The sequence below is a fragment of the Aethalodelphis obliquidens genome, unplaced genomic scaffold, assembly GCF_003676395.1.
Source record: "Aethalodelphis obliquidens isolate GAN/ISIS:26980383/991018 unplaced genomic scaffold, ASM367639v1 scaffold9, whole genome shotgun sequence".
Classification (NCBI taxonomy): Eukaryota; Metazoa; Chordata; class Mammalia; order Artiodactyla; family Delphinidae; genus Aethalodelphis; species Aethalodelphis obliquidens.
In genome coordinates, this window is record NW_020837953.1 from 26,074,639 (window position 1) to 26,101,176 (window position 26,538).

Genomic DNA, 26,538 nt, shown 5'->3' on the forward strand with positions numbered 1-26,538 from the left:
GAGGGGGAAATCATAGGACAGCCGCTCTAGAGGGTCAACCACAGTACCTTTTATGTGCTAAGGACCGTGCCAAATGCTTTTGCATGTGTTACATCATTTAATCACTAAAACAACCTGAGGGGCAGGCATCATCCCCTTTGCACAGATGAGAAACCTGAGACAGGAACGAGAACTTACTTGCCCAAGGTCCTGCCAGTGATCAGAACCACTTGTGTCAGGACAGCAAGCTTACAGGCTGGAGGGTCAGCATCTTTACAGGAGGAGCAAGGGCCCGAGGTTGGTGGGGAAGAGGATAGTGAGAGGGTTCTGGCTATGAGGCATGAGACCAGGAGGGAAGATGGCTGTGGATGACACGTTGAGAAGGAAGAAAACCGACAGTGCTTCGTTTGATGATCTCTGTATTCTCAATGAAGCAGGAAATCAGGGTGTCTCCTGAGAGATTGGAGGTTGGGCTGGAGGGGAAGCAGAGACAAGTTGGAACAGCACCTGTGGGGAATGGGAGAGGGGGAACAGGAATCCGGCCAACATAAGTACAAGGTTGCCGAGGAGCGTAAAGCTGCTTCCTCCATGGAGACTTTAGCAGTTGCCTTGGTAGGTGGTACTCGCTCCCACCCCCAGCTCTTTGTGCAGTCTACACTCTCCTCGGGCCTTGTAGGGCTGTGGTTCATGCCCGTGTCCATCCCTCTCGTCAGGGCAGGAACCTAACAGTAGACCACATTGGGCCTCCTGGTACCCAGCACAGGGTCTGGCACGTGGGAGCCCTTCGTAAATGGCCTTGGTTCCAGACCCTGAATTTCTAAATCACTCCACTCTATTACCTCTCACCCCCTAGAGGCTGACCCAGTTCTAAAAGGCTATTCAAAACTACATATTTTTATTTTTGTTCCAAAAGTAAAATTTGAAACCACAGCAGGCTACAGAGATGCAGATCCCTCAGGGAATAGGGGTTTAGAGCTGGAATTGAGGAAGTCTTTTGCATGCAGAACGTGGTGACCAAAAATTTTGCACTTGGGCCCAGTCTCTTTGATATCGGAAGTCAAGGGCCATTTCAGAATATTCCATATCAATCTAGATTGGTGTGAAACGTTGCCCACAGTGTATTATTGCCTGAAAAATACAGTCATAGTAGATGGAACAATCCCATTTGTATCAAATGACAAGTTTTGACTCATTTTAAGTGACAGAAAACTGAACTCAAACTATCTTAGACAAAATCCAAAACGTGTGGGCTTATCTTCAATGAAAAGTCCAGGATGCCAAAGGGACTAACATTTTGGCCTGAGAATGAGGCAGATGGCTGCCAACAGCCCCCAGGGCCTCATCCTCCCCTAGGAGTCCTCACACAAGTCCTGAGGTCTACTCTGATTGGACCAACTTGGGTCACATGACCGTCACTGAGCCAATCACTGTAGCCAGGGGGATTCCATCTGATCCAGCCTTGGTCAGGATGGAGTCAGTGTGTTGTGAGCAGGAGAAGAGGAATGGATGCCGCGGTGGTCATACAGGTAGCAAATATCCACTCTGTGTTGTGCTTACGTCCACAGAAAAATGACCGGGGAGATGCTCACCAAAATGTCAAGAAAAGTGTTCTCTCCAAGTTACAGTACTTGGGGCAGAGTCAGATGCCTCTTTTTGTAAAATCAGCCCCATGCTTCATCCTAGGGACTAGACTAGGGACCACCACTGGAGTCTCATCCTGACCCACTAATAGTATCTAAGCCTTGCTGGAGGACCAGTTCTGGAATCCCTGGAGACACTGAGTCCCCTAAGGCCCACCTCAACTCGTTTCCCAGCCTCTGCTGGGGCCTGAATTGGGAGCCTGACATGGACTCCAGGCCTTTTGCCCTCCTGGCAAGGAGGGTGGCAGGGCTGGCGTTTGCTCACTTCACTCTGAGTAGGGTCCTCCACCCTGGAGAACCACTTGGGACCAGGATGCTCCCACCCCCAGGACTCCTAGCTTCTTTACACCTGGAGATCCCCACCCCACCCTGCCTGCCCAAGCCGAGCCCGGTAAGTACGGACCACACACTCTTCAGACTCTTGTCCCAAAGCCAGCCCCTCCTGGGATCAGTTTCCAAACCCTGATCTCAGCTCCACCATGCCACTCACTTGTTGCCCAAAGCGGCAGCAATGGCCCCCCTAATGCTACACAAGAGACCAGGGACAGGCAGTACCGGAGAATGGCATTTTATTTCTAATTGGATCCATCAGTTGCGTCTGACAGTTTCTTTGAACCGTCTGCGCCGGTTCTTAGCCGACCTTTGGAGGCTCTTCTTCCTGGCCTTACGGTAGATGCCCAGTTCCTCTTGGTACTTCGCTCTCAGGAAAGCTGCCCTTTGTTCATAGGGCTGCTTGTCGTAGGCTGTCATTGCTGACCACATCTTCCCCGAGGCCTTTGCCACCTGCACTACTGACCAGTTTGGATTCTCCCACTTGAGCTGGGCGTAGTGGTCTTGGCAGAAGAGTAGGAAGGACGATGGAGGTCGTCTGGGTGCGCCGGGGTCCCGCTTTCTCTTCTTCTTCCTGCCAGGGTAATTCATCTTCTCCTCCTGGTATCGGGCTTTGTCGAGCTTAGCCAGGGCTTCATATTTGGCCTTTTCGTGCTTTGAGATAGACCTCCATTTCTCCGAACACTTTCTAGAGAACTCTTTAAAGCCAAGGTGGGTGTTTGGCTTCTGCTCCATGAACTTGTTTCTGTAATCCTGCAAAAAGTGGATGTAAGAAGAGACATTTGCCTTGGGCCTTAGCTGGACTTCTCTTCCCATGTTCGTAAGGTCATTTTATTTTCTGGATCTAGTAACTCAGACGGCAGAGACTTTTGTCTGCCACACTCCAGGAGCAATCAGAAGGTGCTCTGCTGGTGGTGAATGTTTCTCTCTGTAAGAGCTGCAGGCAGGGGTCCCCTTTTCAGTGGTGGTGGCATTGTTGGGTCAGAGGGGATTGTGACATCACTCACAAGCTGGCCACTCCAGGCCAGTGCTGGTGGCATTTGCCTACAGGTGCTCTTACTGGTTGGCTACTTGGCGATCACATTTTGCTTCTCGTGAAAGATAATGGTTCATGCAGAGAAGGCTCTGGAGCGGTACCCGCCCCCCCGGAATGTTTCTCCTTGGTTTCCTGGAGGCAGTGGGCTTTGCTCAGTTGGGGAGCTTTCCATCCCTCGGATGTAGTAACAAACCACAGGGTCTGCCTTCCCCGCCGTACGATTGTCAAGATGCCGCCTCATCCCTTCCAAAGACAGGTTGGAAATAATGAACACGAGGAGGTGGGTGGCTCCAGAGCTGTCATGATGAAATGTGAAGTCTTTCTGTTTGCCTTGAACAGTGGCAGCTCATCCTGTACAAAGAGTTTAGTAGTAACTCTAAAAATAATCAGGTGTGGCAGCTGTGACTCGGTTCCTGTCAGGACAGAGTCGTCTAATTTAAAACCCAAGCACTTGGCCTATACGTCTGAACTCCTCATTTCTCTGAGGAAATTGGGGGTGGGGCGGAGGTTAGGGAAGACGGGAGGAGAACCTTAAGATTTTACTAATTACGCCTGAGTCCATGAAAATGAGGCAGAATCCTTGGCCTGTCAGGAGGCCCCCCTGCCTTTATCCCGGGGGTCCCCGTTTCTTGGGGCTAGAGCACAGAGCCCTAGCAGCTTCACTCAAACGAGTCGGCCTCTGGCTTTTTGAGAGAAAAGTTGCAAATATTCCGTCAGTCTTCCAGCTGGAGGGAAAAGAAAAGAAAAGAAAACTGTCGTTTATGGACCTTTGGACATTGCGAAGTCCTTGCTTACCTGGTCGTGGAGTTGATACCGCTCGGTGCTTGATGACAGAGCCAGGTTTACAGGACTGGAACGCTGAGTCTCATTAACATAAAATTAACCTGTTTCAGGTAAAACAGCCACTAACAGGTTGGATCTGGATTTGAACCGATTTGCCGGACCGGAGCCTCTGCTTCATCCCACCTGCACAGAACAGCTGCCTGGGGGGCCTAGGGTCCGGGTGCGTGGCCTCAGCAGCTGAGCTGAGTCTGACACTGAAACTTGCCTGAGGCTAGACCACATTTTGAATTTTGGCCAAGGCCATTTCCAAGGCTCCACAACCGATTTCACCTTCCATCTTACATAAAAGAAAGATGGATATTGACTAGAGTCTCCAAGCCTGAATTCTAGTCCCAGCTCGCCACGAGGCGGCTGGGCTACCCAAGCCAGTCCCTTCCTTCCTGTAAGCCTATGATGTTTCATCTATGAAATCAGTGATGTGGAATCAGTGTTCCACGGGCCAGGAAAGACCCTCGCGGCGACATGCTGTATAGTTCTGTGGCCGGACTGGGGAGCCCGTGAGATACCAGATGCCAGGTCAGGGTGTCCGGGCCAGCGGTAGGGGCAGAGAGGTCTGGCCAGTGGGAACAGTTTAATCTGGGGACACTTCTCAGCCTAGGGAGCTTTTTGCCGCTAGGGTTCTTTGTCCCACGGTGGCCAGAGGTTGGCTCGTCTGTCTGTTGGACTTGAGCTGGGCTAACAAGATGAATGAGACACAGCTCCTTCCTGGGCTAGAAGGCTGGGTTGTGAGGAGGAACTTGCGTAACATCCAGACGTGATAATCAGCTTTAGCTCAGACTCACAAAACGCCCAGCAGCTTCTCTGTGCCTCTGTTCACAACCTTCTGCCCCCTCTTAGGACGATAAGGTCCAGGAACATTAACTCCATGAGAGCCACCCGGAGCCTAGCAGATCTAGGAAGGGAAGACAGTTAAGGTGAAACCTATGACAGTCCTTTGGTGTTGGGGCCACATTCCCGACTTGGTGGGGTGAAGCAGGGCACCCCTTTGTCTAGTGGAGCTGCGGGAGAAGTAAATACACCAGACTTTCTAAACCGATGCTGTATGCGCTGGCATCTGAGGTTTGCTCCTTTCCATCCTTCCCCAGCATGCTCCCTGTCCTGGGAAGCTGACCCATATGGACCACATCAGTGGCTTCTATGCCCTCCGGCTTCCACTTCAGTCTGACCAATGGGGACCCCAACAGGACATCAGGGAGGGAGGGAGGGAGGTGAGGTCAAGGCAGTTACTCTCTGGCTCCCTCCCCGTGGGATTGCCTGGAACTGGCTCCCCAGCCCCAGACTGAAAGCCCCATCTCCTCTTAAGGCATCCTCTGGAAATGACTCTCCTTCCAGGTTCCCTCTCTTTGTCCCCCCTGCTGAGGGTGGTAAGAGCTCCACCTTTACTAGCCTCTGAGGATTCAGCTCTCCCTTGTGGCTTTCCAACACCTTGCCCATCCCTCTGTAAATAGCCTCTTTGTTAAACACTCCTCAAGTTGTTCTAATTGGAGTGGCCATCTGTTTCCTGCTGGGACCCCGACCAGTGTGCTGTGTTTCTAACCTTCCAGCGTGAACAGCGGAGGTTTCGCTGTTCATAAATGAAGCAAGTGCAGGCATCCATCCAAAGCAGAAGGGCATCGAGCTTCCGGAGGCCTGAGCGCTGGGCAGTCACACGGCCCAGAGGGGCCTGCAGGGGCCGGTGTGCCTGCCGGGCGGTGGCAGGACAAGGCCACGTGGCTTAGGAAGAAGTGTCTAATGTCCTTTGTACCATGAGATGACCTGCAGGCAGGGATGCTGCTCTGGAGGTCCAGGTAGTAAACAGTGCAGGCTTCGTGGGCCGTGCATTTTCTGTTGCAAGTTCTCGGCTCTGCCATCGTAGCTCAAAAGACAGCACGTAAACGAACGAGTGGCTGTGCACCAGTGAAACTTCACAAACACAGGCGTTGGGTTGGGGCTCGTAAGCCTGCCCACCCCAGTCTAGAGATGTGAGTTCAGTATTTGCAGACTTTTGGATTGCAGTCTACAAGAAGAAACGAATTTTACACCGTGACCCATTTATGCACATGCGCACTTCATAATAATAATTTACACAATGCCTAACGTGTGCCTCTGTTCTAAGCACTTCACCCACATCAGCTCATCTAATCCTCGTGACAGCCCTGTGTGTGGGGTGCGAGTCAGGGCATGCTACTTTTATCCCCATTGTAAAGATAAGGTCTCTGAGCACATAAAGTTTTCAGAAACAGAAGTTTTACGAAACTATACCTACTATGTGTGTGACGTCCTCTTTTCTTCTCCATTCTATGCTGTTATCGTCTCCTCTATTTTAGTTTTTTCTTTCAAATGCACCCCACGGTCTGAGCTTATGACCTGCAAATGGGTCACAATCCATGGGTGGATTTGGAAAACACTGTTTAGGCGGGTTGGGATGGACCCCCACACACACACCTCGGAGGTGGTGAGAGCCTCTTTCTCGGCAGCGGTAACACCAACTGGACAAGCGACATCCTTACAGTGGAGGAAGGGGGCAGGTAGCACTGTAACCAAGGGATCAAAGCAAAGGCTATCAGTAATAGGCCCTGCTGATATCACACACCCCCTTCGATGATGCGATAATAAGAGCATCTCACCCCGTGGTATTCTTCCCCCAAATCCATAACCCTGGTCTGATCGTGAGAAAATATTAGACCAACCCAAATTAAAGGTCAGTCTACAAAATACTTGACCAGTACAAAAGTCTCAAGGTCTTGAGAAAACAAGGAAAGCCTGAGAAGCCGACAGACTGGAGGAGACTCTGTAGACATGGTGCCCCCATGCAAGAGAAATGCTGGACTGGATCCTGGAGCAAAAAGGGGCCCTAGTGGGAAACCTGGGGAGATGCGATAAAGTCTTCCATCGAGCCAATGTTAATGTACCGGTGTGGTTTCTTAGTTTTGCTACATGGATCATGGTTATGTAAGATGCTAATATTAAGGGAAGCTAGGGGAGGGGTATACAGGAAATTTCTATACTGTCTTTGCAATTCCATGCTCATTTCAAAATAAGTTTTTTTTAATCTCCCCAGCTGATGGGAATGTGCGCCCAGGGTTGAGGCACCCCACTCTTAATCCTTCTCCAGGAATCCTAGGGCAAATTTTACCCTCAATTGTAGCAGCATATGCTCCTGGCATATCATCTGTCACAGTGTTTCTCAAGTCTGGGGGCAAGCATCAAATTTGGGGAAATTTTTTAAATCCCAGGCCATAACAGCAACAACATGAGGAGAAGAAGTACGTGGCAGGGGCACGTGATACACGCCGTGATGCTCTCTCCATCCCCCTGCTGCCCTTTCTCCTTTAGGGTGGGAATCAGTGCTGCACTTGCCCTCGGAGCAAAGCATCTGTGGCATGTAGAAGAATGGCTCCACGAAGATGTCCACATCCTAGGCCCCAAAGCCCATGAATATGTTACCTTACGTGGCAAAAGGAACTTCGCAGATATGATGTGTAAAGGTTTGGGGTTTGGAAGATTATCCTGGACTGTCCGAGTGGGGCTGATGTAATCACATGGGTCAATATCAGAGAAAGGCAGGAGTTTCAGAGTTAGAGATGGAGATACGAGGACAGATGCAGAGGGTCAGAGTCAGAGAGAGATTTGAAGATGCTACATGGTTGGCTTTGAAGATACAGAAAGAGACCACAGGCCGAGAAAGGAAGGTAACCACTAGAAGCCGGGAAAGGCAAGCCAACGGATTCACCCCTAGAGCCTCCGGAGAGAGTGCAGCCCCACAGACACCTTGACCTTGGTGCAGTGACACCCATTTTGGACTTCTGGCCTCCAGAACTGTCAGATAATTAATCTGTGTTGTTTTAAGCCACTACATTTGCCGTCATTTGTGAAAGCAGCAATAAGAAAGGAACACGGTATCCAACTGGTGGTCTGTAACTATTCCTGTGCAGTTCTTAACCCCTGCTTGTGTTAACAGCGATGAGGAATGTATGCCGCCGCTTAATGGATTACTTGAGGGGGTCGGGAGCACGACCTAGTCAATTTTACACACTTCACTCTCTCGCTGACTCATTAAGTCACGGATTCGCTCACTGGCTTACCAGTTAATTCACTCTTTTATACTTTCAGTTCATTCACTCGCTCACTGATCACTCATGTGCACACGTGTGCTCGCGCGCACACACACACATTTCAACCAGTAGCTGAGTTGCTGGAGCATTGCGGCTGCTGCTTTAATGGCTATCGATAAGCAGTGTTGGAGGGATGGATACGTCTCAGGATTGGTGGTGGTAGGAGGCATCTGAAATTCCCTGGAAGCCAGACCGGTGGGGAAGACATGGTCATAAGCAGGGTTAGGCTCTTTGGCATGGACCTCATGCCAAGAAATGTTACTCAGTCAGATGTGACCATGGTAGTTTAATACAAATGATGTTAATGCTTTAGGTAGATCACCTCCAGAAGCCTAGAGAGAGAGAGATTAATTTGTCCGGGGCAGATGAGAAATGCTGGATTGGATCCTGGAACAAAAACTAGGGAACATTAGCAGAAAAACTGGGGAAATGTGAATAAAGTCTTCCATTGAGCTAATGGTACAGTACCAATGTTGATTTCTTAGTTTTGATACATGGACCATGGTCATGTTAGATGCTAATATTAGGGGAAGCTGGGGGAGGGGTATACAGGAAATTTCTGTACTGCCTTTGCAACTCTGTTCTCATTTCACAGCAGTGAGTGGCAGAGCCAGGCCTCAAACTCAGGTTGGTTTGACTCCAAAGTCTATGTGTTTAACCTCTACTGAGCGTCTAGGAACTCCCTTGGGGCCAAGGAGAAGGGGAAGCTGGCAGGGAACAAGGCCAAATACTGCAGGAGGAGAGCAGGTGGAAAGAGAGAAGGTGTCTGAATCTCAGCACTTACCGGGTTCTGGGGAGACTTTTCCCATCTGGGTTGATCCTGATTCCAGATGCGTCTGGTGAAGTTATCCCCAGGTCACAAGATGCCCCGAGTTCAGCATGTAGACTGACCCGGGTGGCCCACTGAACCCCTCGGCAGGTACACATGGAGCCTGGGTCCACTCTCATGGGCAGAGGCTAGCCGAAGCCAAGTACGGGGTCAGCACCTAGCCCAGTGGGCTAGCGAACAGGTGGACAGGAAATGGGACAGATGATCAGGTGTAAGAATGGGGTCAGCGTGCCGGGGACCAGGCATACGTGTTTACCTTTGGCAGGTTTACCTTTGGCAGAGGGGGAGAGGATGAGAGCTAGAGCAAGACCACCTCTGAGGAGGTAACCCCCACAGCCAGCTGTGGGTACCCCTCACGGGCCTTGACAAAGCCCCTCCCTGACACCACAGACTAGGAAGAGTGGCCCCTGATCTTTCTGTCCAAACCCCTGCCTCTTTCAACCACAGTGGACATCTTTTATCTGCCTGGCACCCCTCCCTTCTTTCGAGCCCATTCCTTCTTTGGGAGAACTGTCCCCAGAACCAGTCATGGAGCTCTAGTGGGGCCCATGCCCTCGGCCCCAGGTGTGGACACAACCCCAGCTAGACTAATCAGAGGCTCCCAGCGAGCTTTTCCTAATTGAACCCAAGGGAAGAGATCTTCGTTTTCTCTCTGGGGGTGAAGCTGGGAGAGTGAATCAGGGAGCTGCTAAGTATGGCCACAGTCCCAGCCTCTAGCGGCACCATCTGCAGTAGCGAGGATGAAGCCAGAGACAGAGCACAGCACAGACGGACCCAGAGACGGGCCTGCGGCATCTGAGTCCCTGGGTCTAGTCATCCCCGGGCAGCTGCATCGTGACTGTGGCAGCAGGTAATTTCTTCTCTACTCCACGCCGATTTAATCAGGGTTTCCGCCACTTGAAACCACGAATATAAGACGTTAACTTAGATGTGCTGGGGGTGAGTGATATAAGACAGGAACTCTCCCCTCCCCCATTTCCAAGTCTTCCTTCCTGTCTCTCTCCTCTCCCCTCTGCTTGTGTTGGCTCCACCGTGCTAACGGCGGGGTCTCTGGTGTGTTGTTCAGGTAGCGTACAGACAGCACTGGCACGTGGTGGGCCCTCCACAACAGCGAATGCTTCTTGAGCACTTGCTATGTGCCAAGCCCTGTGCTCAGAGCTTGTAAACCCACTATCCCGCGTAAACCTCCTAGAGTTCTATGAGGTGCGTGCTGTTGTTACCCATATTAAATACGTGGGGAGACCGAGGTGCAAAGCAGGGCAGTTACCTGCCCAAAGTCAGACAGCTGGGAAGTGTAGAGCCGAGACTTGAACCTAGGCAGGTGCCTTCCAGGGCCCATGTGCTTAATCTCTGCCCCAAACTGCTTTGGATTCAGTAAATGTTAGATCCTTTGCCCACGAGTTTCCCTTGCTGCACGGAGCTCTGACATGACCAGGAATGACGCTGCTGTGTCTTATAGCCTCGGCAGGAGTTTATGAGCATCCCTGCAGCACCTTGAATCATCATAGTCACACTATGAGATGCACCCTGGGGCGAGAGAGGCTCAGAGAGGGAAAGCAGCCTCCCCAGGTCACAGAGCCCATGGGTGTGGAGGCAGGATGGGAATCCGGCTCCATCTGACTGTACGATAGCTTCCTCACTGACTTAGCAACCCCGATCCCTGAGATGGTTTAACCCATTCATTCTCCAGCCGCCTGGGAGGTTCACTTCCTCAGCCAGGGCTTCAGAGCTGCTGAACCGTCAGGCAGGGCCGGCTAGCTGCCTCCTGGAGGGGGAGGGGGAGGGGGAACGTTGAGGATGCTCAAACTCAGAATGGCAGTGGAGTGGCAGGCAAAGGCTGGCGTGGGAGGCTCCTCGATAAGCCATCTGCAAACATTTCCTCTGGATAAGAAGTATTATCCAGATTTAATCCCCAGAGGCCTCTGCAAGGCGTACATTGCCACCCTCCCTGGAATGGGGGCAGGTCCCTTCTCCGATTCTTGTTACAGTGACAGGCGGAAACTGGGCAAGGCTGAGTAAGCACGAGCCCGTGGAGGCCAGGCTGGGGCTGCCTGAGGGCGGGAAGGAAGGTGGCTGCCCAGTGTGCTGGCTGTGCTGGTGCCGCAGCGTGCCCTGCCCTTTCACCCCTGCACTATGCTCTCACCAGAGCGGATGCAGGCATCCTTATTTCCCCAGGGAAATGAGGCCACACTAGTCTGGGGTCTCCTTAATCCCTGTGTTCTCTGGAGGCTAGGGTTCAAGGCACTGATAAGATCCCATCTCCTCTCTTCTCAGACCTAAGCAAGGGAGTAAAATAGTTCACATTTGTGAGATACCTAACGTGTCAGGCACAGGCCTTGATGCGTTATGTGCAAGAGCACAGAATCCCATTGCACAGATGAAGAAACCGAGGCTCAGAGAATTTGTAGTACATGCCCACATTTCACAACTAGATAACAGTCAAGCCCAGATTCAAATACAGGCCTGTCTGATTTTAGAGACCTGGCCTTTAACCCTGACCTTCTTAAGCCTATTGCCTCTGTAGGAGAACAAGACAGGTGATGAACCAGGCAGGTGGTGTCTCCACCTAGACAGAGACCTGAGCCAGTAAGGGAAGAGGGTCCAGGTGGCGCGTGAGCACACCTTGGCCACGAGACTCCCGAGGCCAGCACCCTGTGCCCGGGTGAAGCCTGGTGGGGGTGGGCTTTGACATCTTCAGGCATGGGGACCATCAGGTCTGCAAGCTGGATCTCAGGTCTAATCTATGGCAACAGAGACTCGGGCTGGGGGCAGGGAACGGCCAGCTGAGGGCCCAGCAGCTGGTCAGGACCCAGACTGCTCTTAGATTCTGTCCCAGTCAGACTGGAGCGGGACCTGGAGGAGGATGGATCTTATAAGAGTGATGGGGTGGGGGGCAGGAACAGAGGTGGGAGAGGTGATGCTGGGACACCCTTTTCCCAAATCTCCTGTGGGAGAGCTAGGCCTGTGAGGCCTTCTGTCAGTCACTGTGCGTGCACGGTCCCGTTAGCTGATTGGCCCAGCTTGGGTCACATGGCCACCCCACTCCATTCAGCTGTGGCCTAGTGTCACGAGGCTGCCCCTTCCCAGAGCTGTGTGTCGAGGGAGGGAGACTGATCTTCAGAGGCTTCTAGCACTCAGAAAAGAGAAGAACTGCCTGATAGTTAGACCTGGAGACAGAAGAGGAGAGAGTTGGGCATCCCCTGAAAGGCTGTGGGGAAACCACCACCAGCCCCCTGCCCAGAGCTTGGCCCCCAGCGCCAGTGCCCATCTCCAGACCCAGTGCCCATCTCCAGACCCAACCCCATTCCCTTTAGCATCATGGGCACGGTCTCTCCACAGAGGCAGGACACCCCTCACCCAGCAGCCCTGCCCGCTGAGAAGCTGAGCTGGGAGTGGAAGGAACCAACGCCCCAAGCCACTCCCCAGACCTTCCCACTGTGTTTCCCCCAACTCACAGCCCCAGGACATCGTGATAACACTCTCATCCCGACAGCAAACACAGCCAGGAGCTCTGTCCCCCAGCCCTCCCGGGCTCAGACACACGCCCTCCAGGGAGGAGTGCGTCTGGAGGACAAGCATGTACCTGACGTAGTTTGTGTGGGTTCCCTGGAGCTCTCAATTAGCCAAGCAGGGAAGAACGATGATAATTTGTTGAGTTTGTTGAGTTGCTTCTGGGACAGAGGGAACATTTGCCCACGTTGATTATCAGACTCCACCGTTGCTGCACTGAGGCCACGTCACCATGAGAAGAGTTTCCCCAGAAGGTGCCAGCAGCCGCCCAGAACATGGGGAACAGAGTGAGGGCTGAGGGCCCAAGGGGCTGGGGCCGCACGTCTTCACGGGAGACCGGGATGGAGCCCCGTGTGGCCTCCGAGCCTCTCCCTGCTGTCCCCAGGCTTCCCTGCTCACCTGCCTTTTCCTCTGCTCTCCCCACGTATGCCCTCTGCTTCCTCCCGCAGGACCTCATTGATGAACGGATGTTCATTTATTTCAGTGTTCCTTCTTTCCGTGAGCAGTATTTCTCGAGCCTTTCCCATGTGTCAGACACTCACAAGGTACTGAGGGAAGAACCAAACAAGAAAGGAACAGCTCCGGTCTTCAGGGAGCTCGCGGTTTGGTGGGGAAGCACATCCCTGCGCGATGCGTGATGAGACAAGCACTGGGATGGACCAAGTGTAAGGACTCTTTGCAAGAGAAAAGGAGGTACCAGGGAGAAGCCCACCTGGCTTCTGGGATCCAGTGGCTGTGAGACGACACAGGATGGATGAAAAGGAAGTCGCTAGAAGAAGGGTGGGGTGGGTCAAAGTGGACAGGGAGAGTTTGGCTGGGAGGTGAGTTCTTGATCTTCAGAAACATTCAGAACACACCTTGACTGACCGTGTGTCCATAACGCTGGAGCTGGGATTCGTGCAGAGCCAGGCAGCAGACCTGGAAAGCCTCTGAAATTCTCAAATATGATGTTAAGACTGGCTGTTTCCCACTCTTCTGATCTCAAAGGGGATAGCGTTAGAAAAGATGCCCCACTGTTGAAAGCAAGACACTGTCATTTGCATGTTCGCTCATTCATTCGTTCATTCATTCACAAAGCATGTGTCATAAAAGTGCTTTAACCGTCTCCCCGCACGCAGCTCCCTGGAGTAGCTGGCGCTCCCAGGCCTGATGGATCCTCCTGCCCGAGGCCCTGTGGCACTCAGCGCTGGCTGCCTGCGGGCTGTCTCCTTCCCCCACCCCCAATGTCTGTGCACTCCGTGCTCCCACCAGCTGAGCCTTGCACTTTCTGAGAATCAGACGGGTTCATTGCCAACTCTCTCCATACCAGTCATACTTGGTATTATAATTATATGACTTATTAAACATCACATAAACTGATGAAATATGAGTGTGAAAGGAAGTATAGTTGCATGTCTGGAAACTAAATTGAATGCTTTGACATGGTTCCATGAAGGAGATGCTCTGAAAAGAATTGCTTCCTAAGTATTAGGTGTGAGTGAGTGAGAGAATGGCATGCCACTGAGCTGTTTCCCTCTGGGCGGGGGCCACGTCTTTCTTGCCCACTGCTGCATCCCCAGTGCCTAGCACAATGCTTGGCACATCGCAGGTGCTCCATAATCATCTGTTGACTGGAGGAGCTGTGGCAGAATTGGAAATGGTGAGCGATGCATTATCGGTGGAATTTATGCAAGATAGACAATGCAGAGAAGAAACCTGCGGTCAAAGGAAAGACCTGGCTCCTGAGTTACATGGACTGGCCAAAAACAAAAACATGTCCCTCCAAGTGTTTTTACATTATAATGAAGTATTTAAGCTATGAGTGTATTCTTTTATCATTCCCCACTTAGAAATTATGTTTTACCAACCGACTGCATCATGGGAAAGGCTTCTACGTTTGGCGTCTGTAAAGGGGAAGGTAAAGATTTTCAGCTTTGCAGGTTATAGTTACTGTCACAACTACTCAGCTCCGCCTTTGTAACCTGAAAGCAGACAATATGTAAATGAATGAGCACGGTGGTGACCCAGTGAAACTTTACTGACAAAAGAGACAGCACACTGTGGTTTGCCAAGCCCGGCTCTATGGAACTGATTGGTTCTGTGTGCCAGGCACTGTGCTGTGTCGCTGGACACACAGAGACAAAGAAAATTCTGTCCCCGCGTGTATGGAGCTCGCCTTCGAGTCAGGGAGGTGGTCGTCAGGTCAAAAGATGATTACAGTTTACTGTGCTCAATACAGCAGTGGGGCATGTCCAAGGTGCAGAGTGGACACGTGGAGGGCACTGCTCCTCCCACAGGGGCAGGGAGAGGGACAGCTGGAGGAAAGGAGGCATTTTGTTAGGTTCGTGGAATCAGTGATATTTTCCCAGGTAGCCAGGTCGGGCGGCAGGAAAAGGCATTCCAGGCAGAGGGAATAGCATATGCAAAGGCGTGGAGACATGAAAGGGCCTGGAGCTCAAAGTGGGTGTCACTGAACAGGGAAGACATGAAAAAGCTTAGACTTTATCCTGGAGCCAGTGGTCCTTTGCTGCTGGGTTTCCAGCAAGGCAATGACTTGAGCAAATGCCCGCACAGAGTATGGAAGATGGATGGAGGCCGAGGGCAGATCAGAAGGCTGTCTCTGTGGTGCAGGTGAGGAATGATGCGGTCGTGCGGTAAAGACCATGTGGCCACAGTTGGCCACGGGAGCGAAGGAATGGAAGGAGTTAAGGATGATGCCTTGGTGTGGTGGCTGGGAGGAGGGCGCACATCATGGGGAGAGAGAACGCTGACGAGCAGGAATGATGGGGGAGGGGAAGCTTTTTCTTTTTACATCTTTATTGGAGTATAATTGCTTTACAATGGTGTGTTAGTTTCTGCTTTACAACAAAGTGAATCAGTTATACATATACATATGTTCCCATATCTCTTCCCTCTTGTGTCTCCCTCCCCCCCACTCTCCCTATCCCACCCCTCCAGGCGGTCACAAAGCACCGAGCTGATCTCCCTGTGCTATGCGGCTGCTTCCCACTAGCTATCTACCTTACGTCTGGTAGTGTATATATGTCCATGCCACTCTCTCGCTTTGTCACAGCTCACCCTTCCCCCTCCCCATATCCTCAAGCCCATTCTCTAGTAGGTCTGTGTCTTTATTCCTGTCTTACCCCTAGGTTCTTCATGACTTTTTTTTTCTTAAATTCCATATATATGTGTTAGCATACGGTATTTGTCTTTCTCTCTCAGACTTACTTCACTCTGTATGACAGACTCTAGGTCTATCCACCTCATTACAAATAGCTCAATTTCATTTCCTTTTATGGCTGAGTAATATTCCATTGTATATATGTGCCATTTTACCTTACTTTATTTTATTTTCTTTTATCCTCTTCCTTTCTTCCTTCCTTCCTTCCTTCCTTCCTTCCTTTCTTTCTTTCTTTCTTTTCTTTTCTTTTCTTTTCTTTCTTCTTTTTCTCCCTTTTATTCTGAGCCATGTGGATGAAAGGCTCTTGGTGCTGCAGCCAGGAGTCAGTGCTGTGCCTCTGAGGTGGGAGAGCCAACTTCAGGACACTGGTCCACAAGAGACCTCCCAGATCCACGAAATACCAAATGGCAAAAATCTCCCAGAGATCTCCATCTCAACACCAGCACCCAGCTTCACTCAACGACCAGAAAGCTACAGTGCTGGACACCCTTTGCCAAACAACTAGCAAGACAGGAACACAACCCCACCCATTAGCAGAGAGGCTGCCTAAAATCATAATAAGGCCACAGACACCCCAAAACACACCACCAGACGTGGACCTGCCCACCAGAAAGACAAGATCCAGCCTCATCCACCAGAACACAGGCACTAGTCCCTTCCACCAGGAATCCTACACAACCCACTGAACCAACTTAGCCACTGGGGACAGACACCAAAAACAACGGGAACTACGAACCTGCAGCCTGCAAAAAGGAGACCCCAAACACAGTAAGATAAGCAAAATGAGAAGACAGAAAAACACATAGCAGATGAAGGAGCAAGATAAAAACCCACCAGACCTAACAAATGAAGAGGAAATAGCCAGTCTACCTGAAAAAGAATTCAGAATAATGATAGTAAACATGATCCAAAATCTTGGAAATAGAATAGACAAAATGCAAGAAACATTTAACAAGGACCTAGAAGAACTAAAGAGGAAACAAGCAACGATGAACAACACAATAAGTGAAATGAAAAATACTCTAGGTGGGATCAATAGCAGAATAACTGAGGCAGAAGAATGGATAAGTGACCTTGAAGATAAAATAGTGGAAATAACTACTGCAGAGCAGAATAAAGAAAAAAGAATGAGAAGAACTGAGGACAGTCTCAGAGACCTCTGGGACAACATTAAACACACCAACATTCGAATTATAGGGGTTCCAGAAGAAGAAGAGGGGAAGCTTTGGTTTGTTCAGAGCATAGAAAACAACCCCCAGAACATACAGTTAGGTAGCCACGAGTTGAATCTTTGTAGGGTAGCTCAGACCTCTCAGAACTGCCTCAGTACCTGGGGTGGGCAGGCACTGCTGGGAACCAGAACCTCGGGAAGCCAAAGGGCCTCTTTCCGAAGATAAGTCTAGAGGCTGGGGCGCTCCAGCAGCCCACAGCCAAAAGGGACTTGCACTCACCCCAGACTTTTACCCAGTTCCTGGAAAATATGTAACATCACAGGTTTGTCTTGGGAAAAGGGTTTTCCTCAATAGAACAAGAGTCCTAGGCGTTTGGCTAAAGAAAAACTGATACGGAAATCATTTGTGATGAGACTGGGTGTCAGGGCTGAGTCAATAAAGGCTCACTTCAGGGGTGAGAGGAAGCTTGGGAGGGGGAACAGGAGTCAGCCTCCAGCAAGGGCCTCGGTGTCCTTTGCTGCCACCACCAAGACATTTCCAGAAGGCTTCCCCTGGTTGCATCATGGTGTTCTCTCCATTCCCCAGCGGGGAGAGCAGACAGCAGGTGGGAAGGGCAGAGGGCTTGGGAGTGGGGTGGCCAGCACCTCCTGTATGTCACCTTCTCCCCGGCCGGGTGGGTCGGGGGTGGAGTGGTGGTTTATGCTTGGCCCTGGAAGATTCTTCAAGCCTGAATCAGATCCAGGCTGTGCACATAACTTGGTTAAGAGGTAAAGCCCACAGAAGGTGTTCTGGGAGCACAGAAACCAGAGGCTATCGACCGAGAAGCTGCACAGAGAAGGAGACGGTGAAGCCGAACCCTGTAGATGACAGGCTTTGCAGAAACTGTTGTATCTAGGGAACCACAGTGGGCGTGGTAGCCACCGGCAGGCAGAGTACCTTGTACAGAGTATGTGCTTGGTGAGTAAATGAATGGATGAAAGTTCCCCTGAGGATGTGCGTTTTCAGGGATGCTGAGATTTAAACCAAGATCTCCTCATATTACTTCCTCTCAGTTTAAGATTAGGAAGCAATTCCTTGCAGATCACTATTGTCGTCTTGTGGGGCGTGTCTCTCAGCACCCCAACATCCTGACTGTACGAGAAGCTTCTTAAGAAGAAATGCTGTCCACACAGTGCACTCTGAGCTCTCCTATTACTGAAAGCAGAGCTTAGAGCTTTCTGCAGAGGAACTCAAAGCCACTTTTTCCATAATCAACTACATGCATTAAAGAGAGTGATTTTTTTTTTAATCCTCCCCAAGCCAGATTCCATTAAGGAAGCCCCATTTAACGGAAGTCAATTTACCAAAAAGAAAAAAGAATCGAGCATAATTGCTTAAATACATTTTATGTTGTACTGCGGTAGCAATTTCCTGGGTGAACTTGGAATTCCCCAGACCCCCCATAGTGAAGTTAATATGGACAGAAATATTTGAAGGGGAGAATCTCTCTTTGTGTTTCTCTTCTTTAATTATGATTCTAACAGGGAGCAAAATTAAAGAGGATCCTGGGAGGAGGCGGAGGGAGGGAAAGTAAAGGAACAGGATGGAATTCAGCCGAAACTGTTCCACTGCCTTCCCCGAGTACAGAGGCTCTATCTAGCATGAGTGGGATGGTTTGGGTTTGAATCCCACTTCTGCCACTTAATAGCTGTGTGACCTTGTGCAAGTTTCTTAACCTCTCTGTGCAGCCAGGTGGTGCAAGGGGAAAAGGCATTATGAGCATGCAAAGGCAGAGAAGCACTAAAAAGCAGTGTGTGTTCCAGTTCACATAGGTCTTCTCTTTGACTAGAGAATGGGGTATGTGTGTGTCTGTCTGTCTGCAAGTCTGTGTGACGTGCTCAGAGAGGGAAAGCAGGCAAAAGTCAGACCAGGAAGGCTTCACTGGGAAGGTGGCATTTGACCAAAGCCTTTGAGGAAGTGAGAGGGTGAACCAGGTAGCAGTCTGGGAGAAGACCCAGCCAGCAGGCAAAGAAACTGTCAAGTGCAAAGGCCCCGAGGCAGGAGCGGTCCTGGCCAGTTTTTTGGGGATTTTTTTGCGGTATACAGGCCTCTCACTGCTGTGGCCTCTCCCGTTGCGGAGCACAGACTCCGGACGCGCAGGCTCAGCGGCCATGGCTCACAGGCCCAGCCGCTCCGCGGCATGTGGGATCTTCCCGGACCGGGGCACGAACCCGTGTCCCCTGCATCGGCAGGCGGACTCTCAACCACTGCGCCACCAGGGAAGCCCGGCCCTGGCCAGTTTTGAACAGCATGGGGACCCATGTGGCTGGAGCGTAAAGCATAAGTAGAGGAGGAGACATGAGAGATGAAGACACACTGGCTTTTTTAAGGCTTGTAGACCCTGGTATGGTCTTTGACTCTAAGGATTAGAGCCACTGAAGATTTGTTTTTAATTAACTCTATTAAGGTATAATTTACATAAAATAAAATTACCCATTTTATTTATTTTTTTTTATTTATTTCTTTTTCTGCGTTGGGTCTTGTCTGCTGCGCACAGGCGAGCGGGGGCTACTCTTCGTTGTGGTACGCGGGCTTATCATTGCGGTGGCTTCTGTTGTTGCAGAGCTCGGGCTCTAGGCGTGCGGGCTTCAGTAGTTGTGGCGTGCGGGCTTCAGTAGTTGTGGCACGCGGGCTCCAGAGTGCAGGCTCAGTAGTTGTGGTGCGCGGGCTTAGTTGTTCCACGGCATGTGGGATCTTCCCAGATCAGGGCTCAAACCCGTGTCCCCTGCATTGGCAGGCGGATTCTTAACCATTGCACCACCAGGGAAGTCCCTAAAATTACCCGTTTTAAATGTACAGTTCTGGGGGCTTTGACAAATGTGTATATGCCATATCATCACCATCTCATTTAAGATACAGAACATTTTCATCAGCCCAGAAGGCTCCCCCGTACTCCTTCGCGGGCAATCCCCACCTGTACCTCTCACCCCCAGCATTGGCAGCCCCTGTGCTCTCTCTCACTGTAGATGGGTCTTTTCCAGAGTTTCATATAAAGGGATGCACACAGTATATACTCTTCTATCACTCAGCATAATGCTTCTGAGAATCATTCATGTCGTTGTATGCATCGGTCGTTTGTTCTTTTTATTGGAGAGTTTCGCGTGAGGCATGATACTATCGCAGTGGCAGTGTTTAATGTGATGATTCCAACATTTAAGCCTCCCATTCTCTGACAGATGCCAAGAAAACTCTCCAATGTGCATTTATGTCCAAGGAGGCAGGGGTAGTGCGGAGTAAAGATGCACAGGGCCCTGAGTTTAAGCCTTGGGAATGAACAATCATCATCAGGATTCCTGGGAGCAGGTGAAGGTGTGGGAGAAATGGGAGGCAGGGGATGTCCCTTCGGGCTCCTCCAGCCTGTAGCATTGGGGGTTAATGCGGATCCCAGGGCTGGAGGATACCGACTTTCTGACTTGCGGTTACAGCCTTGATCATTACTCTCCTCCTGCTCTTGGGACGCCAGCATCCTCCCCTCATTCCATTTTGCAGTGAACAGCCTTTGGTTCTGAATTATTCAGGTAACTTCTCCCTAGTTCTACTTCCCTTATGTAAATAGCCTCCAGGCTTTGTCATGGAGATAGAGTTGAATTTGGCCTGGGGAAGGAAAAACCCACAATACTGTTTGTGGCTCCTTAGAAAACTTAAATGACTCTGCCTGTAATAAAGTATCTTAAATGGGGTCTGGTGAAATACAGTAATTGGTTTCTGTAATAGCTCTTACCATAGCAATGTGGGTGATATTCCTGGAGGTTGGTGTATGTCAGCATTTGCATTATAGTAAAAACTCAGTTTTGCAGGGTGAGAAGCTCCTTGGTTAGTTCCTTTGTCTAGTACGCATTTATGGAGACCCACCGTGCTGGATCTCTTCCTTTCACCCCTCCAGATCATCTCCCCTCCCTTGTCTACCCTGTTCCATGCTTAGGAAGACTTACTTGTGAGACTACATCCATATGCTCCCTTGCCCTCTGGCTTCCAATTGGGCTACATCAACAGAAGCATCAGCAGTAGATTGGAGGAGGGGAGGGGAGGGAGGAGAGTGTGTCTTTCTCCCTCCTTGTGGGATTTTCACAAACTGGCTGTCGTCTCCACTGACTGAAGATCTGGGTCCTGCAGGGTGGCCCTTTCTATGCTACCCTCTCCTTAGGGGATAACCGTGTCCTCTCCAGGCCTGTGAGTGGAAACCAGACCCCTGTTAACAGCCTCAGGATACCGCCCCATCCCTGGTGGTGACGAGGCCATTCATTCAACTGGAATTATTCTCATATGACCGAGCCATCTGTTTTCTGCTGGAATCCTGACACACCTGCTTTGTATCGAGCATTGTGTTAGGTGCTTAGCACAGAGATGAAGAATAAAGATGATGGAGAATAACATAGCAGGTGCCAGTTACCAAGGGCTTTCTATTTTCCAGAGACCGCGCTAAAGTCTTTTCTGTGTATCATCTCATTCAATCCCGGCAGCCCTTTGAGAGAGGGATTATTATCTTCATTGTACAGATGAAGTTACAGAGAATTTAAGTAATTTTCTTAAGATAACACAGCCGATCCCTCTGGAGTCCCAGCTTCTCCCCTCCCCCCCCGCCACCCACCAGTCTGCGCTGCCCTCTTTGCGGCATTATCCTAGATACACACACCTAGATAAATGAATTATAATTTTAATAACGTGCTGTGGCATCACAGAGGAGGGGAAGGAAAATTACGTTCATTGAGCTAATATGTGTCAGATTCTGGGCTAGGTTCTTTGCCCGTAAGGCCTCTCACATATTCCCACAGACTCTCCGGGCCAGTGTTTTTCCTCCATTTTCAGAAAGATCAACTAACTGGTCCCAGGTCACACTGGTAGGAAGGGGTGAAGCCTGGATCTGAACCCAAGTCCGTGTGGCCTCAGAGCCGAGGAGAATAGGAAAGGCCTTCCCGGGGGCATGGTATCTGAGGGCATCCCGAAGTGTCTCGAGTGATACGGCTGGTGCAGGAGAGAGGGTTACGCGCGGGTACGTTCCAGGCAGAAAAGGCAAAAGCATAGAAAAGGAGAAAGGTTGGAATGCTTCGATGTAAGCAGGGTGTCCAGGCGACGTGGGAGTGATGGTGCCAAAGGGGATACATCAGGAGGTTTGGTCCCTGATTCAGACGCAGGTAGGAGGAGCGGAGAGACACTGGGCATCGGCCCGCTGGAGGCTGTGGGGTTGAGGAGAGAAGGGCGAGGGGCTCCTGGGGTGCAGGAGAGTGAGCAGAGTAACGAGGGGCATCCGGGGCTTCGCCTGGGTGTGGCGGAGGGGCCAGCACTGAGCGGAGGCCCGTTCAAGCAGGGGACAGTGCGGAAAGTTTGGAAAGCCAGTCTTGCATGGGCACCGGGGAGCCATGGAAGGTTCTTGAGCTCTGAGCAACTCTAGGAGGAAAGATCTGATTGACCTGAAAGCTGGCTCAGGACACAGCTGGTCAAGAGGCTGGGGCAGTGCCTGGCAACGGTTGGGGATATCCGGGTTTCCCAGCCACTGAGCCGGACTGGCTGAAAGCAGACAAGGCTAATCTAAGGGCAGAGAGGTGGCCCAGCAGCAGGGGCTGGCCTCCTGTGGAGGAGCAGAGACAGGGGCAGGAGCCAGAGAAGACCCAGCGCCTAGTTAGTGACCCCAAAACAGGCTCTCACACCTGGGAAGGGCTGTGCTGCCTGTAGTGGCTGCCTGAGCCCTTTCTCCTGACTCCTTTGCGTCCCTGTGGGGCTGGCTCGGGGTAGCTGAACCTCTGCCCGGGAGTCGGGGGCTGAACCTCTGCCGGTGAGCTGGGCTGGTCCTCTGCTTGGGGCTGGATGTTTGCGGGGAATCTGGATCTCTGCTGGGGGTGGGTGTGTGGACATCTGCTGGGGTGACAGGCCTCTGCTGGGAGGGCTGGACCTCTCTCCTGGGCAGCTAGACCTCTGCTGAAGGTGGAGAAATAGGCCTCTGTTCCAGGCCTGAAGGATCGCCCCCTCCTCTCAGCAACTCAGCAGTGGGAAGAGCCCCTGGGGGAACCAGCTCCAGCAGCCCAGGCTGCAGGCTACTGGTGGGCGGCCGGGCCAGCACGGCCTTCCCTTCTGCCAGGCCTGGGAGGAGGCCCCAGCACGCATGGGCAGTGGGGAGACTCCCGGGTACCCGGTCTCAGGCAGCTGTGGTCCCTGACCCCGTCTTCCTGTCCGCACAGGTTCACCGGAGCCAGCCTCCCGGCCCCCGTCATCAGCAGCAAAAACTGGCTACGGCTGCACTTCACGTCGGACGGCAACCACCGGCAGCGCGGCTTCAGCGCCCAGTACCAAGGTAGGCGGGGCCGGGCTGCCCTGCTTCCTCGGGGGGCGGGGGGCGGCAGAGATGATGCCTGGGGCCGTCTTGTCCCCACACTGGGTCCGGTGTGTCTTCAGGGTACGCTTGCCTCTGCTGTCCTGCTCTCATTTGCAGACTCAGAGGTCTGCATATCTGCGTGTCTACATCTGCCATTGCGGTCTGTTGTCCAAGGGAGGACACTTCTCAAATTGTGCAGAATGGTGTACCCTGAGCTGCCCGTCTTCAGGCCAGGCAAACCATACTAGTTTATGCCAAGGGCCTCCTGAGAGCCGGGCACTCTGCTAGGCACTTGGTCAGCGTCATCTCACTTAATCTTCATCATTACCCTGTGAAGTAAATACCATCACCATCCCCATTGGATGGACGAGAGAGCTGAGGCCCAGAGAAATGAAGGCAGTTTCCCAAGACCATCTGAACTCCTGCCTTTTGAATCCAGAGCCCACCCGCTTAACCGGCAGAGTTTAGCCTACCCTGGTATAAAGTGGGAGAGCTGCCTGAATTTCAGCTCTTGTTCATTTCACGTAGAACACAGACGTTTGACAAACGATAGGCAAAACAGCTCTAGGGAGCTCTCTAGCTTAGGTGCTCAGATGTGTGAAGAGCTGTCTGGTGGCAAGAGATCAGACCGAGAATGGCAGGTGGAAACCGCAGGTAAGCAGATTTCTGCTCCAATCGTGAAGAATTTCCTAACCCCGAGAGCCGCCCATAAAAATGAGTGGGTTGACCCCGAGGCAGGGAGCTCTCCACGCCTAGAGGAGATCCCCAAATCCAATGGTTGGGTGGGAGTAGATGACAGCATTCCTTTTCAACCTTGAGTTTGTTCAAAGTACACAAAATTTATCCACAGAGATAAACACCAAGGGTTGGCTTCAGAGTTGCTCATTAAGCCATTACTATCACCAATTACAAACTGAGGTTGGTTCTAGTTGATTCAGTGTGAACCCATTAAGCAGAAGGCCCTATGTAAGACCCTGGGGAATAGAGTGGGCTGTGTTGTGAGTGAGAGAGTGTGGTATATTGGTGTGCGTAGGACAGAGGCCTGATGGAAGAGTGAGCTGTGATCACCACCTCACCGCCGAGGGTCAGGAGGGAGCAGTGACTCCAGTGGAGGAGATCCTGGCAGCTCGTCCCTCCAAGCCTCACCTCGGAGGCTCTGAGCACACTGCCCACCCGGGAGGTGGCACCGGCAGAGCGGGGCCCCCCAGGGCCAGGCTTTCAGGCTGGACACTGGGATAAAAGCAGCACTGAGAGTAGAAGCATTACCTGTAAAATCTGAATGTTTTATGAATAACCTCATTTCCTTAGCCTTGGGTAGCAGGAGTCCCTTGAAATATGTTTAAAAATAAACAGGAAACTAACCTGGCCTGATGAGCTTGGCTCCGAGAACTTTCCTGGATACATTGCTTCCGCCGCTGAGGTTGGGGCTTTGTGGGAGTGAAGCACCTCTCTGGATCTCTCTGTTGTGTTTTCCAAACTAGGAAAGAAGAGATGAATGTTATTGTTTCATCTGATTAAGTAGGTGCCAGGTGTTTCTAATATTTCACGTTTCTGAGGGCCCATTTGTCACGGTCATACATTAGGGTTTTCTGCCAATGAGGACCCAGGCCAGGCAGCCGCTAGGTCAGGAGCACACATCCATTGCACACCTACTGTGCACCAGGCCCTGTACTAGGCAGTGTATGCGCGTTGCCCCATTCCATCCTCCCCACAGTGCAGTGGCGAATATGTTTTTAATTTCCGTATTTCAGTGGAGGAAGCTGAGGTTCAGAGAGGTTGTGTAACTTGCCCAACACGCACAGATCACACAGCCTATACGTGGTGAAGCTCGAATTCATTCGCAGCCCTGTGTGAGTTTTCTGCAAAATCACAGGGCCTTCTCATGGTGCTTTGGGTGCCTCGCTTTTCCTATTTGACTGGTATCTTTAAAACTTTGTTTTGTTAATCTCACCCCACCATAAAAAAATACATTTTCCATCGCAACCCAGGACACACATATATATCTGCAGAACTAAAAGGAAAATGTCACCAAGTGGTATTTACCCTTAGTAAGGGTGAGGCACCCTGAAAATTTCTTTTCCAATTTTTAATGTTAGTTGCAACCTCGAAATCAATTTCAAAGTCTGTAGCAGGGAACAACCCACAATCTGAAAAGCGGTTTTAGTTATGAACTTCTCCAAAGCAGGCCCTTTCTTATTCTCTCTCTGACTCCGCCCAAGACAGCCCAGAACAGGATTTGCACACTGGTGTGTGCCAGCGTTTCTCTCTGGGTTTCAAGAACTTGGCATTTATTACTTCATTCAGATCTAACAGCAACTGTGTAAAGCAGGTACTACTACTAGCCCCATTTTGCAGATGAGGAGCGAGAGTTGCAGAGAGGGTAGGTATCTGGCGTGAGGTCTCCTCGATAGAATGTCGGAGTCTGAGTGTGAACCCCAGCCGTGTTCAGCTGGGTCTGGCATCCTAATATACTGCGCTGTAAACTGATTGTGTTCCTACATGATTCTCCCCTGTGAACTTTCTCTCGTGTTTTCCAGACTGAGGGTATATAGTGCAAGGGTCTACAATAATCGTTTGGAAACTCAATTGGTAGCTTTATAATGCAGGTTTCTCAGCTTCAGCACAATTGACATCGTGGCCTGGATGATCCTCTGTTGTGGGAACCTGCCCCACGCACTGCAGGATGTTTAGTGGCATCCCTGGCCTCTACCCACTAGATGCTAGATGCCAGCAACACACACACACACACACACACACACACACACACGACAACCAAAAAGTCTCTAGACTTTGCCAAATGTCCCCTGAGTGCAAAATCACCCCCGAATGAGAACCATTGCTCTAAAGGAGGGAAAACTTTGGAACCACAAAAGACCATTCTAAGTTTTGCTACTTGCAAGTTCAGTCCCAAAGAGTAGCAGAGAGAGCTTTCAGTCAGGGGTCTAGTAGGAGACAGGAGCATACTTATTGCATGGCTTTAACTGAAGAAGGTTTAGTGAAGGGTCCAATTACAGAGGTAAAGGTGAGATTAAAGGAAACCCCAGAGGGTTTCTTTTTACTGAGATTACCCAGAGAATGAACGACAGAGAGACCGTTACCACAGTAGAGAAAGGGCCAGGGGACAGAGGAGCAAGAGCCGGAGCCGTTGAAGGGGGTCCGCCCGGCACAGCTGAGGAGCCTGACCACTGCCAACCTACAGTGCAGGAGGGGGCCCAGGAATCTGTCACCAGTGCAGGAAGAGGGACCTGGAAATATCACCAGTGCAGAAGGAGGGGGCCTGGGAGTCAGTAACCAGTGCAAGAGGAGGGGGCCTGGGAATCAGTAACCAGTACAGGAGAAGGGGGCCCGGGAATCTGTCACCAGTACAAGAGGAGGGGGCCTGGGAATCAGTAACCAGTGCAGGAGTGGGGCCCAGGAGTCAGTAACCAGTTCAGGAGAAGGGGGCCCAGGAATCTGTCACCAGCGCAAGAGGAGGGGGCCTGGGAATCAGTAACCAGTGCAGAAGAAGGGGCCTGGGAATCAGTAACCAGTGCAAGAGGAGGGGGCCTGGGAGTCAGTAACCCGTGCAGGAGGAGGGGGCCCAGGAATCTGTCACCAGC

The 26,538-nt window shown here is 51.3% G+C and overlaps 2 protein-coding genes across 2 annotated transcripts in view; one reads left to right on the forward strand and one right to left on the reverse strand.

Annotated features, from left to right (window-relative positions):
• The window catches only part of CSMD2 (CUB and Sushi multiple domains 2), a 668,027-nt gene that overhangs the window by 296,237 nt on the left and 345,252 nt on the right, over nucleotides 1-26,538 (forward strand). The window contains exon 6 of the mRNA XM_027109194.1: nucleotides 22,806-22,918. Coding sequence (XP_026964995.1) covers nucleotides 22,806-22,918 — 113 coding nt within the window. The remainder of the gene's footprint in view (nucleotides 1-22,805; nucleotides 22,919-26,538) is intronic.
• HMGB4 (high mobility group box 4) lies at nucleotides 2,208-2,765 on the reverse strand. Its single transcript, XM_027109195.1, has one exon. The coding sequence runs from the start codon at nucleotides 2,763-2,765 to the stop codon at nucleotides 2,208-2,210; it is 558 nt and encodes a 185-aa protein (XP_026964996.1).